General features: G+C 41.2%; 1 protein-coding gene across 1 annotated transcript; it reads right to left on the bottom strand.

Moving 5' to 3' along the window:
* Positions 1-10: 10 nt before the first annotated feature.
* Positions 11-16,442, bottom strand: Nudt15 (nudix hydrolase 15). Its single transcript, XM_045145455.1, has 3 exons — positions 16,274-16,442; positions 12,782-12,978; positions 11-2,501 (listed from the first exon to the last, which is right to left on the bottom strand). The coding sequence occupies exons 1-3, from the start codon at positions 16,438-16,440 to the stop codon at positions 2,359-2,361; spliced, it is 507 nt and encodes a 168-aa protein (XP_045001390.1). The 5' UTR covers positions 16,441-16,442; the 3' UTR covers positions 11-2,358.
* Between the last annotated feature and the right edge of the window lie 809 nt (positions 16,443-17,251).

Raw genomic sequence — 17,251 nt, 5'->3', positions numbered from 1 at the left:
AGATGCATGCACCACCTTATACATCTGGCTTATGTGGGTCTTGGAGAGTCAAACCTGGGTCCTTTGGCTTTGCAGGCAAGCACCTTAACTGATAAGCCATCTCTCCAGCCCTAAATTTTCATTTTTTAAGATCAGTCTTCTTGTGAAGAGTAGCAATCAATTGCCTTTAAGTTGTCAAAGTGTCCAAATTACTGCTGAAAGTATTTAAAACAAATTTATGAGTAATACAGATTAATCACGGCCAGGCTTGGTGGTGCACACCTTTAATCACAGCACTTGGGAGGAGGATTGTCATGAGCTCCCAACCACCCTGAGAGTACATAGTAAATTCCAGTCAGCCTGGGCTAGCTCAAGATCCTGCCTTGAAAAATAAAACAAAAACAACAAATAAACAAAAAAAAGATTAATTAGAACCTTAATGCAATACTTATCATAGTGTTTACTATGTAGCAGAAATGCATGGCTGATATTTTTGAACTGTGTTAATTTTCCTGCTGTATTTCAACTGGCCAAAACAATGTTAAGAATGCATCTTTATAAATGGATGCTAATTGATAATGGAAATACTTTACAATGGACTATATAGGATATAAATAATGAAGTCATATATTTGCCTCAACTTAAAAGTTTTAAGCAACCATTTAATATTTACATTTTATTAATATAGTAATTTGCTTTACCTTGAAGACAATAAATGTATTTCAATTATATAAACCAGCAAGTTCTTATTTATAGTGACTCTTCAAAAAAAGTCAAATGTCTTAATGCCATTAAAAATAACAGTGGGGAGCCAAGCGTGGTGGCGCATGCCTTTTATCCCAGCACTAGGGAGGCAGAGGTTAGGTGGAGTTCAAGGCCACACTGAGAATAGAGTGAATTCCAGGTCAGCCTGGGCTAGAGTGAGACCCTACCTCGAAAAACCAATAAAATAACGTAACAGTGGGTTGTACCTAACGAAGTGTTCTCAGTCATCTGTGTCTGCTCTACATTATAACAGGGGAGGCAGCACTAGCCAAAAGTTTCCTGCACCATTCTTATTCTCTTTGACCAAAAACTAGCAATGTGAACTCTGAATACTGCTTTAAGAACAAGGTCCCAAAGAAGAGGATGAAGAGATCATCTGGAGCCTGTGCAGTGTGGCTAGTCCCTGCTCAGCAGCCATGGAGAAACCCCTCCACCACAAGGACCATCAGATGTTGATATACCTGTCCAAAAAGACAAGCACACCTATGATTCCAGGGCTGAGCCTAGACTGATGTACAGGAGCTGGCTGGCTGGTGAATTGATGATAAGTCTCGGGATGGTACTGATATCAGAAGTCATTCTTTAGAATTTAGAGCCCTTTCTAAATACACAGCAGAGGACAGAAAATCAGCTTCAACTGAGGACAAGCTGTGGCCGTGCATATGCTGTCCTGTGAGAATTTCCACTGTTGAATTTTTCAAATTTTAGTTTGCTGAAAAAACTAACTTTTGGCCTCCTCGAGAGTCCTCTTTTGAGATCCCCTCACACCTTGAGAAAAAGTGCAGTGCCATAGGGTAATCTCCTCATTAGCATGTAAAGATATAGCTCTCAGGCAGAGAGAGTAAGGGTTTAGAGGATCTGGCCTTGAATAGTAGGATACAGACTTAGTTGGTTTGTGTTACATTCAGTATAGGTTCTCTATAGAAACAAGGACAACACATCATACTGGCCTGACTTGTCTTCTTATTAGATATGTTGTCATAGTGTTGCTGGGCATGATGGCACACACCATTAATCCCAGCATATGGAAGGCAGAGGTAGGAGGATTGCCATGAGTTCAAGGGCACCCTGAGACTGCATAGCAAACTCCAGATTAGCCTGGGCTAGAATGAGAACCTATCTCAAAAGAAAATTGTCCATAAATTATCAAAATGTGCTACAAAAAATCTGCTTAAAGAAAAGTGAAAATGAAATCCAACAAGCATGATACATTCTACAATAGTCTTCTGTTTTTGATTTTGGTTTATGACACCTGAATTCGGACCTTTTCTATCACACACTACTATTCTATTACATGCTACTATTCTATTACATACTATTCCAGTGAAGCCATTGATTAACTACACAGAAGCTACCAGGAAAACGTAGAAAACAAAGTAAGCAAAAAAATCCTTATTTCTCTTATTCTGTATCTAAAATATATTCAGTAACATATTCCATAAGGATTTAAGGTGTGCTAGCTATACTAAAAAGACTGTGATTATGGGTAATCATAGGGAACTTTTTGAATAAAATGTAGCTGTTCTGAAATACAGATATTTTCATTCATGAACAAGATCTCATTTTTATCTTTTTTTTTTTTTTTTTTTTTTTTAAAGCAAGGACTCTTCTTGGTCACTTAGAGATGATTCCTTTGTACCCTTTTAGGTGGTTCAGTTCTTCATTAAATGGATTGTAGCCTTGCTCTTTTAAACACTGGAGTGCCCAGAAGAGCTGGTCTAGTGGAGGAAATTCATCCCAAGGGAACCACTCCCAACCTAGAAAAGAAACCAAATCAGGTGCTTAGATGATAGTGTATAAAGAGAAATTACTTTAGTGAATCAATCCACAATTAGAAAAAATATTGGCTTAACTTAAAAGCAATCTAATACATCTCAGCAGTGATTTTTTTTTTTTTTTGGTTATACACATATAATCTCTATTTAGAATGAAGAACTTAAAGAATTGTACAAAATTTTTTGGTTTATTTGTTTTGAGACAAAGTCTCATACAACCTTGGCTATACTCCAATGGCTAAGCTCAAACTTACTATGTAGTTTAAGGCTGGACTTGAAGTCCTGATCCCCTTGCATTCCCTTGCTTCTACTTCCCACATGCTGGGGTGACAGGTCTGTACCCCCACATATAGTGGAAACATTATACTATTTAAATGGAAAGCAAATTTACAAATGTCACACTGTGATTTAAAAAAAAAAACAGAGGAGCTGGAGAGATGGCTTACTGGTTAAGGTGCCTGCCTGAAAAGCCTAAGGACCCATGTTTGATCTCTCTCCATACACACAAAGATAAGGCAAGCACAAGATCACACATGCCCACTAGGTGGTCCAAGTGTCTGGCTGGCGTTCAATTGTAGTGGCCAAGGCCTCTTGCTCTTGTTTGCTCAGGAAGGAAGGGAGGAAGGGAGATAGGGAGGAGGGAAGGCAAGAAGGAAGGAGGGGAGGAGGGAGGGAGAGAGGAGGGAAGGAAGGAAGGAGGGAGGGAGGGAAGGAAGGAAGAAGGGAGGGAGGGAGGGAGGAAGGAAGGAAGGGAAGAAGAAAGGAAGGAAGAAGGAAGGGAGGGAGGGAGGAAGGGAAGAAGGAGGGAAGGAAGGAAGGAAGGAGGGAAGGAGGGAGGGAGGAAAGGAAGGAAGGAAGGAGGGAGGGAGGGAGGGAGGGAAGAAGGAGGAAAGGAAAGAGGGAAGGAAGGAAGAAGGGAGAGAGGGAGGGAAGGGAGGAGGAAAGGAGGAAAGGAAGGAGGGAAGGAAGGAAGGAAGAAGGGAGGGAGAGAAGGAAGAAGGGAAGGGAAGGAAGAAGACAGAATAAGTATTATTCAATGATTTAAAAAATGTATTTGTCAATATTATCTGAGGACTTAGTTAAGCATTACCCTAAAGTGCAGAGTTTCATATAGTATAGGTTATACCACATCATAATAAGCCAGTGTCCTCAGCTATAACACAAAGTAGATTGTAAGATTTCTAAGTTCTCCTCTTTATATCCTAAAAACAAGTAGAAGCTGCACAGAGGAGGGAAAAGTGCTTTGCTATATTTTAGATGGAAAAATACAGAAGAGGATGATTTTTAAAAGTTCTACTGAAACAGGAAAAATTCAACAGTGCCTATGTTATAAATTGTAAGAAGCCCTAGAAAAATCTTCTAGGAAATAGTACTGTGTTTGACTATTTAAATGTAGCCAACAAAGATGCACAGATGCAATCATGGGAACTATTCAGCCAAACAAAGATGTGCACTCCAAGTTCTGAGTACATGTTGTATGACCATGCTTTTACTGTGAATTTCTCTGGCTATAGTCACACATCTTCACTCTGAGAAGGCAGGAGTGAATAAGCTCTCTAACAAGTACAGGGAGGGCTGACCAACAATTATCACCACACACTAATGGGGGTGTGGAGCTGACAAGCAAATTCAACAGTGTGCTGCAAAGTGTGAGTTAACTGAGTCTCAACAGAGCAGTCTCCAAAGGGTTTATCCTACACCACCTAGAAAATGAGATGTCTAGGGCTGGGGAGATGGCTTAGTGAGTAAAGATGGCTCACTGAGTAAAGTGCTTGCCATGCAAGCATGGAGGTCTGAGTTCCAATCCCCAGAACCCATGGAAAACACTGGGCATGGAGGCACATGCCTGTAATTGCAGAGCCAGAGAGGTGGAGAGATGAGGAACCCTGGGCTGGCTGAATTGGTGAGCTCTGGGTTCAGTGAGTGAACTTGTTTCAAATAATAAAGTGGAGAGTGACTGAGGCAAACTCCAACATGACATGTCCTCCACATGCACAAGCACATATGTGTGCCCACATAAATATTATCATGGACACATATAGTGCACACACATACATATATGCGAAATAAAGGGAAAATGATATGTTTGTTCCTCCTACTCATACTCAGATAGTGGGAGGCAGAGTGCAGTGCAGGAAGAGGGACAGAAGCTGTGTGATCATACTGTGAATAAAACAAAGACCCACTGACAGACATAGTTTGGGTATGATCTATGTCCCAAAACTTTCATGGAGGTATGATCATCTACAGTGTGATATTGAGAGGGGGTGGGATCTTTTGAGTGATGGCCTTAGGGAAAGGTAGTTAGGTCTTTAGGAAGGAATAATGGCTTATACAAAAAGTAAGCCTAGCCTCCTCCTGCTCTCTGGCTTGTTTGTACACTTGCATCTTCTGCCTGAGGCTGTTTTCCTTTTCACTTGTCCACCAGCGTTGTGATGCAGCTGAGGAGCCTTACCAGGATGTCAGCATCAAGCCATCTGAACTCCATGACCACCAAGATCATGAGCCAATTAAGCTTGCTTATTTATAAAGTACCCAGTCTTGGTGTTTTGTTGCAGCAACACAAAACAGTCCAATACACACACCAAGCCACTACATCACTGTTCCTTCAGTTCTTAGAAGAGTGTCTTGTATAAAACACTTTGTTATCTGAAAGTATTATTCCATATGGGAAAATAAAATAAATGTATAGAGAAGAGGTCCAGAACATGATACCACTTGAATACAGTTTCATATGGCAAATAATAAATATATACAAAAGTTTTTGCACTTTTCTCTTTAGTATTTTTTTCAGTTTTATGAGAATGTGGAGAGAGGACACATGGAAACTCCTTAAACGAAAACTACTACTGTCATTACGGCTTTCAGGTAACACAGACAGTTGTTTGTCAATAGAATCTTTCCCTGCAAAAGGAGAGTACCACTTTCCCTGAGTAGTCAGAAAACTGAGGAAAGCACATTAAATATTTTCCTTAGTAATCACAAGCTAAGGGCTGGAGAGATGGCTTAGCAGTTAAGGCACTTGCCTGCAAAGCCTAACGACCCAGATTCAATTCCCCAATATCCACATAAAGTCAAATGCAAAAAGTAGCACATAGATCTGGAGTTCATTTGCAGTGGCTGGAGGCCCTGAAATACCCATTTTCTCCCTCTCTCTCTCTCTCTCTCTCTCTTTCCTTGAAAATAAAAAAATGTTTTTAATTACAAGCAAAAATTAAAAAAAAGTTAAACACTAACAAAAAGTAGACATTCACTGAGTACTTACTGGATCACAGGTTATGTACTGAACCATTTGGTCCTTACCAGAATTCATCTGAGATGGCTACAGTTGTCATGCATAAGCAGGTATGTCCAGACATTAAATAACTTGCCCAAGGTTACAGAGCACAAAGCAGAAGAGCCAGTACACAAATGCAAGCAATCAGGTTCATTAAGTCCCCCAAGATGTAAATACATTCATATATGTATATTGCCTTAGCCTGTTTGAGTGCTCTTACAATATGGATAGGTAGCTGAACACTTTCGGGAGTCTGGAAGTTTAAGACCAAGGTGCAGGCAGATCAACATTAGTTAGGAAAGAAAAATAAGGTTGCTTTATATTGATTAAAGGAACACTCCAACAGGAGAACATTACAATTCAAACATCCACCTAACATGGGAGCTCCCAATTTCATCAAACACTATTAGAATTAAGGTCAAATATAACACCAAACACAGTTGTAGTGGGTGACTTCAACACCCCAGTCTTATCAATTGAAAGGCCATCCAGGAGAAAGCTAAACAGAGAAGCATATGGATTAAATGAGGTCATAGAACAAATGGACCTAACAGATATCTAAAGAACATTTCATCCAAATGCTGCAGTACATACATTCTTTTCAGTAGCACATGGAACATTCACTAATATAGACCATATATTAGGACACCAAGCAAACCTTAATACAGGAAAGTTAAAATAATTCCTTGCACTCTATTGATCACAATGGGATTAAACTACAAATCAACAGCAAGAAAAGCTATAGACCATAAGCAAAATCATAGAAACTAAGCATTACACTACTAAGTGATGAATGGGTCAATGAAGAAATCAAGAAGAAAATCAAAAAATTCATAGGATCAAATGATAATGAAAACACAACATACCTAAACCTATGGGACACAATGAAGGCAGTCCTGGAAGGGAAGTTAATAGATTCAAGTACCTATATTAAGAACTTAGAAAGGTTGCAAGTACACAATTTAATACTATACCTTCAGGGCTTAGACAAAGAAGAACTAGACAAACCAAAAATCAGTAGATGTCAAAAATAATAAAGATTAGGACAGAAATTAATGAAATAGAAACCAAATATATATATATATATATATATATATATATATATATATATATATATTTTTTTTTTTTTTTTTTTTTTTCAATGAAAAGCAGGGTGTGGTGGTGCATGCCTTTAATCCCCTTAGGAGGCAGAGGTAGGAGGATCACCAAGAGTTCAAGGCCACCCTGAGACTACATCGTTAATTCCAGGTCAGCCTGAACCAGAGTAAGACCCTACCTCAAAAAAAAAAAAAAGTTAAAAAAAAATAAATGAAACAGAGTCGGTTCTTTGAAAAGATAAGTAAGACACATAAACTCCCAGCAACCCTGATCAAAATGAAGAGAGAAAAGACACAAATTAATAAAATTAGAGATGAAAAAGACACCATTACAACACATACCAAAGAAATTCAGAAAATCATAAAGACATACTTTAAGAACATATACTCCACTAACTTTGAAAACCTGAAAGAAATGGATGATTTCCTTGATTTATATTACTTACCTAAATTAAATCAAGATGAGATTAACCACTTAAACAGTCCTATAATAAGTATGGAGATCCAAGCCAAGCAGTTATTTTTAAAAAAAGCTCTCAATTAACAATAGTCTAGGCCCAAATGGATTCACACGTGAATTTTAGCAGGCCATCATGGAAGAACTAACACCGGTGCTTCTCAAACTTTCCATAAAATAGAAAGGAAAGCTTTCTACCAAACTACTATGAAGCTGGCATCACCCTGACATCAAAACCAGACAGAGACAGCCAAAAAAAATAAAAAAGAAAAGAAAAGAAAAAGTTACACAACAATCTCCCTCATGAACATACATGCAAAAAGTCTCAACAAAATACTGCAAACAATACAAGACTATATCAAAAAGATCTTTCACCCCAACAATTTATCCCAGAGATGCAGGGATGGTTCAACATATGCAAACTAATAAATATAATACAACATATAAATGGCCTGCAAAACAAAAATCACATGATCATCTCAATAGATGCAGGAAAGGCATGTGACAAAACATAACCTCCCATGATGATTAAGGTCCTAAAGAAACTGGGAATAGAAGGAATACATCTCAACATAATAAAGGCTATTAGGCCAGGCATGATGGTGCATACCTTTAATCCTAGCACTCAGGAGGCAGAGGTAAGAGGATTTCCATGAGCTCAAGGCTACCCTAAGACCACATACTGAATTCCAGGTCAGCCTGGGCTAGATTGAAACTCTACCTCAAATAAAATAAATAAATAAATAAATGCTATTATGACAAACCTACAGCCAACTTATATAGCCAACTAAATGGAGAAAAACTTCATGCTTTTCCACTAAAATCAGAAACAAGACAAGGGTGTCCACTGTCCCCACTTTTATTTAATATAGTACTGGAAGTCTCAGCTATAGCAATTAGGTAAGAGACACACATAAAAGAGAAACAAATTGGAAAGGAAGAAATCAAATTATTATTTGCAAATGATATGATTCTATGTGTAAAGGACCCTAAAGACTCTACCAGCAACTGTTAGAGCTGATAAACACATAGCAATGTAGCAGGATACAAAACAAACACACAGAAATCAGTAGCCTTCCCACATGCTAACAACAAACACACAAAGGATGAAATCAGGGTCACGCCAATTCACACTTGCATAAAAAATAGTAAACTATCCTGGAATAAACCTAACTAAGGAAGTTAAGGATCTCTACATTGAAACCTTTAAAACACTCAAGACAGAAATTGCAGAAGACACCAGGAAATGGAAAGACATCCCATATTCTTGGATTGGAAGAATCAATATTGTGAAAATGGCAATCTTACCAAAAGCAATCTACACATTTAATGCAATCCCCATTAAAATTCCAATGGCATTCTTCAAGGAAATTAAAAAAAAAAATCCTTGGGGCTGGAAAGATGGTTTAATGGTTAAGGCACTTGCCTACAAAGCCAAAGGACTTTGGTTCAATTCCTCAGGACCCACATAAGCCAGATGCCCAAGGTAGCACATGCATCTGGAGTTCATTTGCAATGGCTGGAGGCCCTGGTGCACCCATTCTCTCCCTGTCCCTCTCTCTCTTTTTCTCTCTGTCTCTGCCTCTTTCTCTCAAATAAATAAATAAAATATTTTTTTTTAATTCATTTGGAAACACACACACACACACCCTTGAATAGCCAAAACAATATTGAGCAACAAAAATAAGACTGGTGGCATCACCATACCCAATTTTAAGCTATATTACAAAGCTACAGTAACAGAAACAACATGGTACTGGCACAAAGACAGACAAATAGATCAATGGGACAGAATAGAGGACCCAGCTGTTAATTTAGGCAGCTAAAGCCATCTGATTTTTGACAAAAATGCCAAAAAAATTCATTGGAGAAAAGACAGCCCCTTCAATAAGTGGTGCTGGAAAAACAATGATGAAAATAGATCCTTGTCTTTCTCCATGCACAAGAATCAAATCCAAATGGATCAAGGACCTTAATACTAAACCTGAAAATCTGAAACTGCTAGAGGAAAAAGTAGGGGAAACCCTTCAACATACTGGCATGGGCAATGACTTTCTGAATATAACCCCAATTGCTCAAGAAATAAAGTCGACTTCCGGTTAAGATGGCGGCGTAGGTACCACGCCAAAGCAGCCTGGGGGGAAAAAAGACAAAAAAACCTCAGCAAAATTCACACTTTTACTAAAAAGTGAGGTGTATAGGAAACTGAAGCGGCAGCGGAGAAGTAGGAGAGATCCAGAGCATCCAGAGCCCGCACAGGACGGCAAAAGCGGCCCCGGTTGCTCCGCCAACCGCGTCGGCGGGGCGCACCAGAAAGCCTCCAGACTCGGCTCGAGCCTCAGGAAAAGCCAGGAAACGTGAAGGGAGAGCGGCAGTGAGCAGCGGAGGAGCAGACCGCAAGGTAGAAGAACACGTGGAGCAGCAAGAGAACCGGAGCAGCTGCGGCTCCCTTCCTTCCCCCACCGCCTGAGCCCAGCTCCAGCGAAAAGAGCAGCGTCTTGGGACCCGGCCATGCCAACTTGAGCCGACAGCGGGACCCAAGCAGGAGCAGAGTTCAGCAGCAACATCAGCAGCTCTGGAACCGGTACCAGCGGCCCGACCAGCGGCACACCCCGAAGCAGCAGCAGTTCCAGCAGTGGGGGTGCTGATCTGCAGGACCACAGTTGCCAGGCTCGGTTTGCCTCGCAGGAAAAGCCAGTGCCCAACTCCAGAAATCAGAACAGCAGCCCTACGACCCAGGCAGCAACTTGACTGAGACCAAAGTCATCCAAGGTAAGTGGGTTTGCACCAGGGAAGGGTCTCACTTGGTCACAAGCTGACTGAGATCCCTCAACAGACCAGAAATCTTAACCTCTGTGTTGATAGAGGATCTGGTTGTTACAATAACTACTCTAGCATACATACTTGGGGCTGTTTTTGACTGAATGGGTACAGTGTTTAGTTAACTTTTAGAATCTACCTGTGTTTTATTCCACTCAGCCTACTTGAATATTCCCATAGCAGGGAAACTCAACCCCTAGGAGCACCTTTGTAGATACTCTCAGAGTCTTAAGAGCCACATCTAACCTTAAGCTCCTACCCTGAAAATATATAACATCAAATCAATTGATACAGCTAAGAATACCCAGCTAGCTAGAAAATCCAAGCTTTAACTCAATCCAAGATGCAAAAATATATACAGCTAAAATTAGATTTACTATATGACCCAGCTATAGCACTCCTAGGCATATATCCAAAGGGCTAGTTGCACTACCTTAAAGATACATGCACCTCCATATTTATTACTGCTCTATTCACAATAGTTAGGAAATGGAACCAGCCTAGACTTCCCTCAACTTATGAGTGGATAATGAAGATATGGTACATTTATACAATGGAGTTCTATTCAGCAGTAAATGAAAATGAAATTATAAAATTTGCAGGGAGATGGATGGACATGGAAAGGATTATGGTTAGTGAGGTAGCTCACACCAAGAAAGCCAAGTGCCACATGTTTTCTCTCATGTGGATCCTAGCTACAAATATTTGGATTTGTATGTGAGTTGGAATAAAACTCAGTAGCAGTGGCCAGTAAGTGAGAAAGGGGCTATAAGGGAGGGAAGAAATGGGAGGACTTAGGGGGACGGTATTGTATATATGTAAGTAGAACAGATTTTTTGGGGGGTGGAAAGGCCTAAGTGAGGCCAGGAGAAGAGATTGAGTAAAGGGAGGGTGGGTGGAGGGTTACCCAAAATTTAAGAGGGCATGAATAAGTCATATGGACACCTACATTTTTGGACAATGGCACACCCAGAAGCCATAGATTGTCACTAAAAAAATTTCAGTGCCAGGGATGGGATACCTTCCAGTGTGTTGTTGGTTAGGAAGGTCCCTGATGCCCCCAAAACATTACAGGCCACAGACAAAACTCTTGGTTTCCAACCAGGAATAGATGACCATATTTCTGAAGACTCCTCATGGTTGGGCTGCAAGGTCACTGAGAAATTTTGCTAGAGCTGAGCTGAAAACCTCAGTGTTGATCAGGTGACAAAAAGCTGAAAACAAAACAAAACAAAACAAAAAACTAGGCTACCTCCAGCTCCACGGGAGAGAGAGAAGTCTTCATTGAAGATAAACAACAGTGGACACTGCAAGCCTTAAACTTGGCCAGACAAGCCAAATTAGTCAATGGGTGCAATAGTGGCATGTCTCTTATGGGGGAAACCAACTGCTCTCTAACTGGACTGGAAGCCTGTTCCATGGGAGGGAATACATGCCTGATACTGAAAACTATGACTGGGGAGGTCATGAGCCCTAGGTATGTAATGCCTGCTGGTGTCTGGCTAAATGCATATATTATGCTCACCAAACTGCCCAGTAAGTACTTTTCTTAATGTTCATACCCATATATTAATCCTAGTCTCATGTTTGGTTAGAGAAGCATCTCTTTTCAGATGGTGGTGACCTCTGAGATGACTCAAAATGCACCATAATGGTGAGAAGTGACAGAGGCATTCTCAGCACTGAATCATGTCTATCATACTTTCCAAGGCTCAGGGTCCATTGCCAAACAGGTGGTAAAACAAATATAAGAGCCAAAGGAAGGGTAGGACTCTTTCAGACACAAAATGGCCTGAATATCCATGACCTTGCAGTACCTGGCACTATCTACACAAGACCATCGTAATAGGAGGAAAAGATGAGGACATCAAAATGAAAGAGAGGTTGATTGAAAGAAGGATGGGATATGATGGAGAATGGGATTGTGAAGGGGAAACTTAGGGGGATATCATGGTTTATTGTCTATAATTATGGAAGTTATCAATAATAAAAAAAAAGATGCAGGCAGGCATAGTATCTGTGATCACCTATTTGCTAGTTCGTGTATAGAAGTCTTGTCTCTGTATCCTCACAGAGAGGAAGGGGTAAGATCTCTCTGGGATCTTCTTTCTTAATGTTCTTAAACTTGATCCTACCTCGAAAAACCAAAATAAATAACTAAATAAATACAACATTTTTTTTCTGCCTATATACGTGGTGTGCATGTTTGTATATACATATCCATATGTGTGTGTGCACATTCCTGTTAGAAACACTTTAATAGTACCTTCTCTCTCTGTTTCCTGTCTACATGAAGTGAGTAACCTCTGTTGCATGGTCCCTCAATCATGCTATCTTGTTCTGAACATAGGTCCAGAATTAATGAAGCCATCGACTATGAACTGAAAACTTTGAAACCTGGAGTCAAACTCAATCTTTTTCCCCTTATGCTGTTTCATGTCAGGCGTTCTGTCACAGCACTGCAGTCAGGGGCCTCATGACCTAATCACACTTGTTACCTGCAGCACCAGGGTTAGATTTTTAACATGAACTTTGAATGGACACTAATATGTAAAGCATCTCCAAACAATATGTCCCCCTAAAAATACATTATTACATACAATCCTCTTACTTTCATTTTTTTCAGGTTCTACATTCTTTGGTTCTGAATCATGAGTTGTGTCTACTTCTCCTTTCATTAATATGGTGACATAATGGTAATTCTCTTTCTCAACAAAAGAATTTACCACAGAGGCAAAGCGGACATTTTTCAGGCGAAGAGCAGTTTCTTCCCAGGTTTCCCTTTGAGCACATTCTTCCCAGGTCTCACTGGAAAATAGCAAGGTATCACTGTATTCAATTATATTGATATATGCGCATATTGTTTTTATTTGTCATGAAATTCTTGGTTGGAAATTTCTAGTGCAAAGCAAAAAATAACCATAATTTGCATAACTTTACAATGGTAGAAACCTGCCTTGACATTCTGCATTTCTGTGATCTGAAGCCCAAGAGGACTTTTTCTTGAACAAAAATGACACTGAACCTATTCAGCACTGGAAGCAATTTAATGTACTAAGTTAGAGCATGGGCTTTGGAGTCAACCAACTGGAACTCAAACTCCATTACTTTCTATCTTCAGTAAAATAAGTATTAACTTTCTCTTGAAGTGCACTAAATATCTTTCCTAGTAGTCTCAGAATTTCACATTGAGTCTCAAAGGGCAATAAATACCTCCAAATGTCCAAGGGCAGGGAAGAAGAGTAGAGATGTCATTTGAGTTTGAAGGTTATCTACAGGGGCCAGGCTGGGCCCATGAGCCTCATCTTCCCCAGACTACACAGAAAGTACAACCCATCTTTGAGAGCAAGGGAAGCAGTACTGTCATGTCATCCCTGCTACTGAGGAGAAGCTGGCTCTGCTTACTAACACAATGGGGAGGCACTTCAAAAGAATCATGTCATGCTTAGTTCCTAAACATGGACGGCAGAGGCAAAAGGACTTTCATGAAAGCTAGGCGTGGCGGCGCACACCTTTTATCCCAGCACTCAGGAGGCAGAGATAGGAGTATCACCATAAATTCGAGGCCACTCTGAGACTACAGGGTTAATTCCAGGTCAGCGTGAGCCAGAGTGAGACCCTACCTGGAAAGACCAAAACAAACAAACAAAAAGGAAAAAAAAAAAAAAAAAAAGAGGACTTTCATGAGTTCCAGTCTCAAAAGAACAACAACAACAACAACAAAAAAGGCAAGACAAATATCCCAAACCCGAATCCCATCCAAACAAAAAGAATGAACCACAGAAGTTGAGAGACACTGGTGTATTACTGCCCTGAAAAAAGAATACTGAGCTGCTGCAACTCACAAGCCTCCCCAGGGTTTCAAAGCAGGGGTGTAGGAGGCTAAGAATGCTTGAAGAAATCTGGCATGTGTCACTTTGTTTGGTGACCCTCAAAGTTGCAAGATCCACTTCTATGACCTTTGGGATCTAGAACACTGAATCTCTGCTTTCATTTCATGATTATGCCCAATAATAGTGAGAAAAAATAAGATAAGTAGTGTGGCATTTCTGAATAGCCATTTTTTGTTTCATGATCATCAGAGGTTACAAAAGCAAACCTCTTTTTTCCACTCTTTCTGTGGTCCTCCACAACTTTCATGGTTGCTGTGGAAATGGCTGGAGTTGAATGACCAGCCCTATTTGCACCCTGATTTTGAGTTGGAGTCTCCTCTTCAACTCAAGTTCAATATGGTCTTACTTTTTCTTCTATGTAGTCTTAGGCTGGCCTTGCATTCACAGTACTTCTGCCTCTCAAGTGCTGTAATTAAAGGTGTGAGCCACTATGCCCAGCATATTTTACTTTTTAGCTCCACTAGATCCAAAAGTCTAGAAAACCAAGAGTGGGATGTACTGGGCAGATGTGAGAGGGGCAGTAAGATGAAACAAGGATACAATCTAGGCATGAAGATTCACTATTTTCTCCCCTTTTTTGCATGTTCCATATGTTTTATAAAATACTAAAGAGAGGTGTGCTATAACTGGACACTTAAAAGTTTAGATATTTTGTAGTTATTTTTAGCTTTAGCCTTGATTCAGAGCCTACTTTTCTGCATAATCCCAGGGCTTCTTTACTCTTATACAGCAATTGACTCTTGTGTTGTTCAGCTCTTTTGATTTGGTCTGATATATCATGCAGACACCTAAAGTCGCTAACCCACCTTGATTGAAGGGCAAGGTGACCTGTAGGCATCAATAAATCTAAAGCTCATTGAAACAGGACAAAGGGCCAAAATGGACCCTGTGAACTAAAGTGCTGCATCTGCTGTACCTACTTCCAGCAAGGCTGAATAGACTGATAAAACTCCTATGATCATAAAGCGATGGAATATTGTAAGATCAGAGACAAATTATCTTGAGCTATCTTTAGTCCTTTAAATAGTCATTTATTGCCCACCTCTGTGTCTGATCTAACATCTTAGTGATAATCAGTTGATGAGATCAGACCTTTTAGGACTGTACTAACACACCAGTAGTTTATACCAATCCAAAGGCTAAGAATGTCATCAGATAAGCATTTGAAGCCTAAGGTGATTTCTCCAATTTCCTGTAACTCTTCTACCTCATAGTCAGCCAATGTATTTGAAAAGTGCCATGGGCTGGAGAGATGGCTTAGTGGTTAAGGCGTTTGCCTGCAAAGCCAAAGGATACCGGTTTGATTCTCCGGGACCCACGTAAGCCAGATGCACAAGGGGCACATACATCTGGAGTTTGTATGCAGTGGCTGGAGGCCCTGGTGCACCCATTCTGTCTGTCTCTGTCTCTCTCTAAAATAAATAAGTAAAAATAAAATTAAAAAGTGCCTTGATTTAGGACTTTCTTCTATTCTATAAAATCTTCATGAGCCGGGCATGGTGGCACATGCCTTTAATCCCAGCACTCGGGAAGCAGAGGATCGCCGTGAGTTCGAGGCCACCCTGGGACTCCATAGACTCTATAGTGAATTGCAGGTCAGCCTGGGCTACAGTGCACCCCTATCTCGGAAAAAAAGAAAAGAAAAGAAGAGGGGAGGGGAGGGGGGGAGGGGAAGGAAAGGGAAATGGAAAGGGAAGGGAAAGGGAAGGAAAGGAAAAGGAAAAGAAAAAAAGAAAAAACACCTTCCGGAAATCAAGACGTTGGAACATGGAACTGAAACAACCTAAATCTGTGTTGCAGGGGTATGGTCACATGGTCGCTCATATTTGGCTCCAGAATAAAGTCTCTGTTATCCCCTGTGAGGTAAGAGCGGAGTCTTTGTCGTTGTGTTTGTTGAGGTAGGGTCTTGTTCTAGCTCAGGCTGACCTGGAATTCACTGTGTAGTCTCAGAGTGGCCTCGAGCTTTTTAGCCATCCTCCTACCTCTGCCTCTTGAGTGGTGGGATTTAAAGCGTGCACTACCACACCCTGAGAGCTTTGGTGTAGCCTGCCATAGATTTTTTTTTTTTTTTAAGAAACTTTCCTTCTCTGTAAGTACTAAGAAAAACTTGAAACCAAGGGGACGCGGCCAGGCGAGCACGGCAAGACTGGAGGCGGCGGGCCCTCACCGGGCGTCCCGCCCCCGGCCCGCTTTCCCACGGACCCGCTCACCCGAACTCCAAGTGGCCCCCAGGAAGCTGGAAGCGGCCGGCTCCAAACGACCCTTTCCTCTTTCCCAGCAAGACGCACCCGGGATGCCTGGGGCTCAGAACCACCACGCCGACCCCCACTCCGGGCCGCGGCTCGGGAGGCTCCCGGGCACGCGCGACGGCGGCCATGGCGCGGCCGCTCGCCCGACTCCCGCCGGAAGTGACGCTGCCTCCCTGCGCCGGTCGACCCGGGCGGCATCTCGTAAAGCCGGAGAGCTTTTGAATCTCGGCTGCTTGCTTTTGTAGGTAGTGACTTCCTTACAGTTCATGTGTATATGCCAGCATGTGAAAAAGAAGTGTTGCATTTCCTGGAGAAGGGCAGAGCGCTGACTTTCCCCCTTTTGGGGGAGGGCGGGGCAGGCAGCCCAGTCTGACCTGGAACTCACTCTGTCGTCTCAGGCTGGCCTTGAACTTCTGGCCGATGCCCCTCCCTCTGTCCCACAGGTGCTGGAAGCGTCATCACGCCAGGCCCAGCTTTTTTGTTTTGAATCTGTTTACTTGAAAGAGAACTAGAATGGGTGTGCAAGTCTCCTGCCACTGCAAAAAAACTCCAGACCCATTCACTATTTTGTGCATCTGGCTTTAGTTGGGAACTGGGAAAGGAACCCAGGCCTGCAGATTTTGCCAGCAAGGGTCTTTAACCACAGACCTTCCCCCCTCCTTACTCCTCCAGCCCTAACTTTTTTAACTATGGTCACTTACTGTTGCACTTCAAACACTCATCAACATTTACAAGCCATTTGCTTTTGGTAAATCTCTGTCATTGCAGTCTTTTCCCCTTGAATAAAATCTTCTTTGCTGAAATTAATTCATTCCTGCTGTAGGGTAAGGACAGGTCATGTAGAAACATTCTGGTGTAATAACTGACTGGTTTAAGAGTACTCACATGATTTGGTTGAGTAAATAATATACTAATCAATAAATTGTGCTGTGACAAGTT

This window comes from Jaculus jaculus, chromosome 3 (assembly GCF_020740685.1).
Source record: "Jaculus jaculus isolate mJacJac1 chromosome 3, mJacJac1.mat.Y.cur, whole genome shotgun sequence".
Lineage (NCBI taxonomy): Eukaryota > Metazoa > Chordata > Mammalia > Rodentia > Dipodidae > Jaculus > Jaculus jaculus.
Note: the sequence above shows the minus strand (reverse complement) of the source record. Positions and strands in the feature narration are given on the sequence as shown.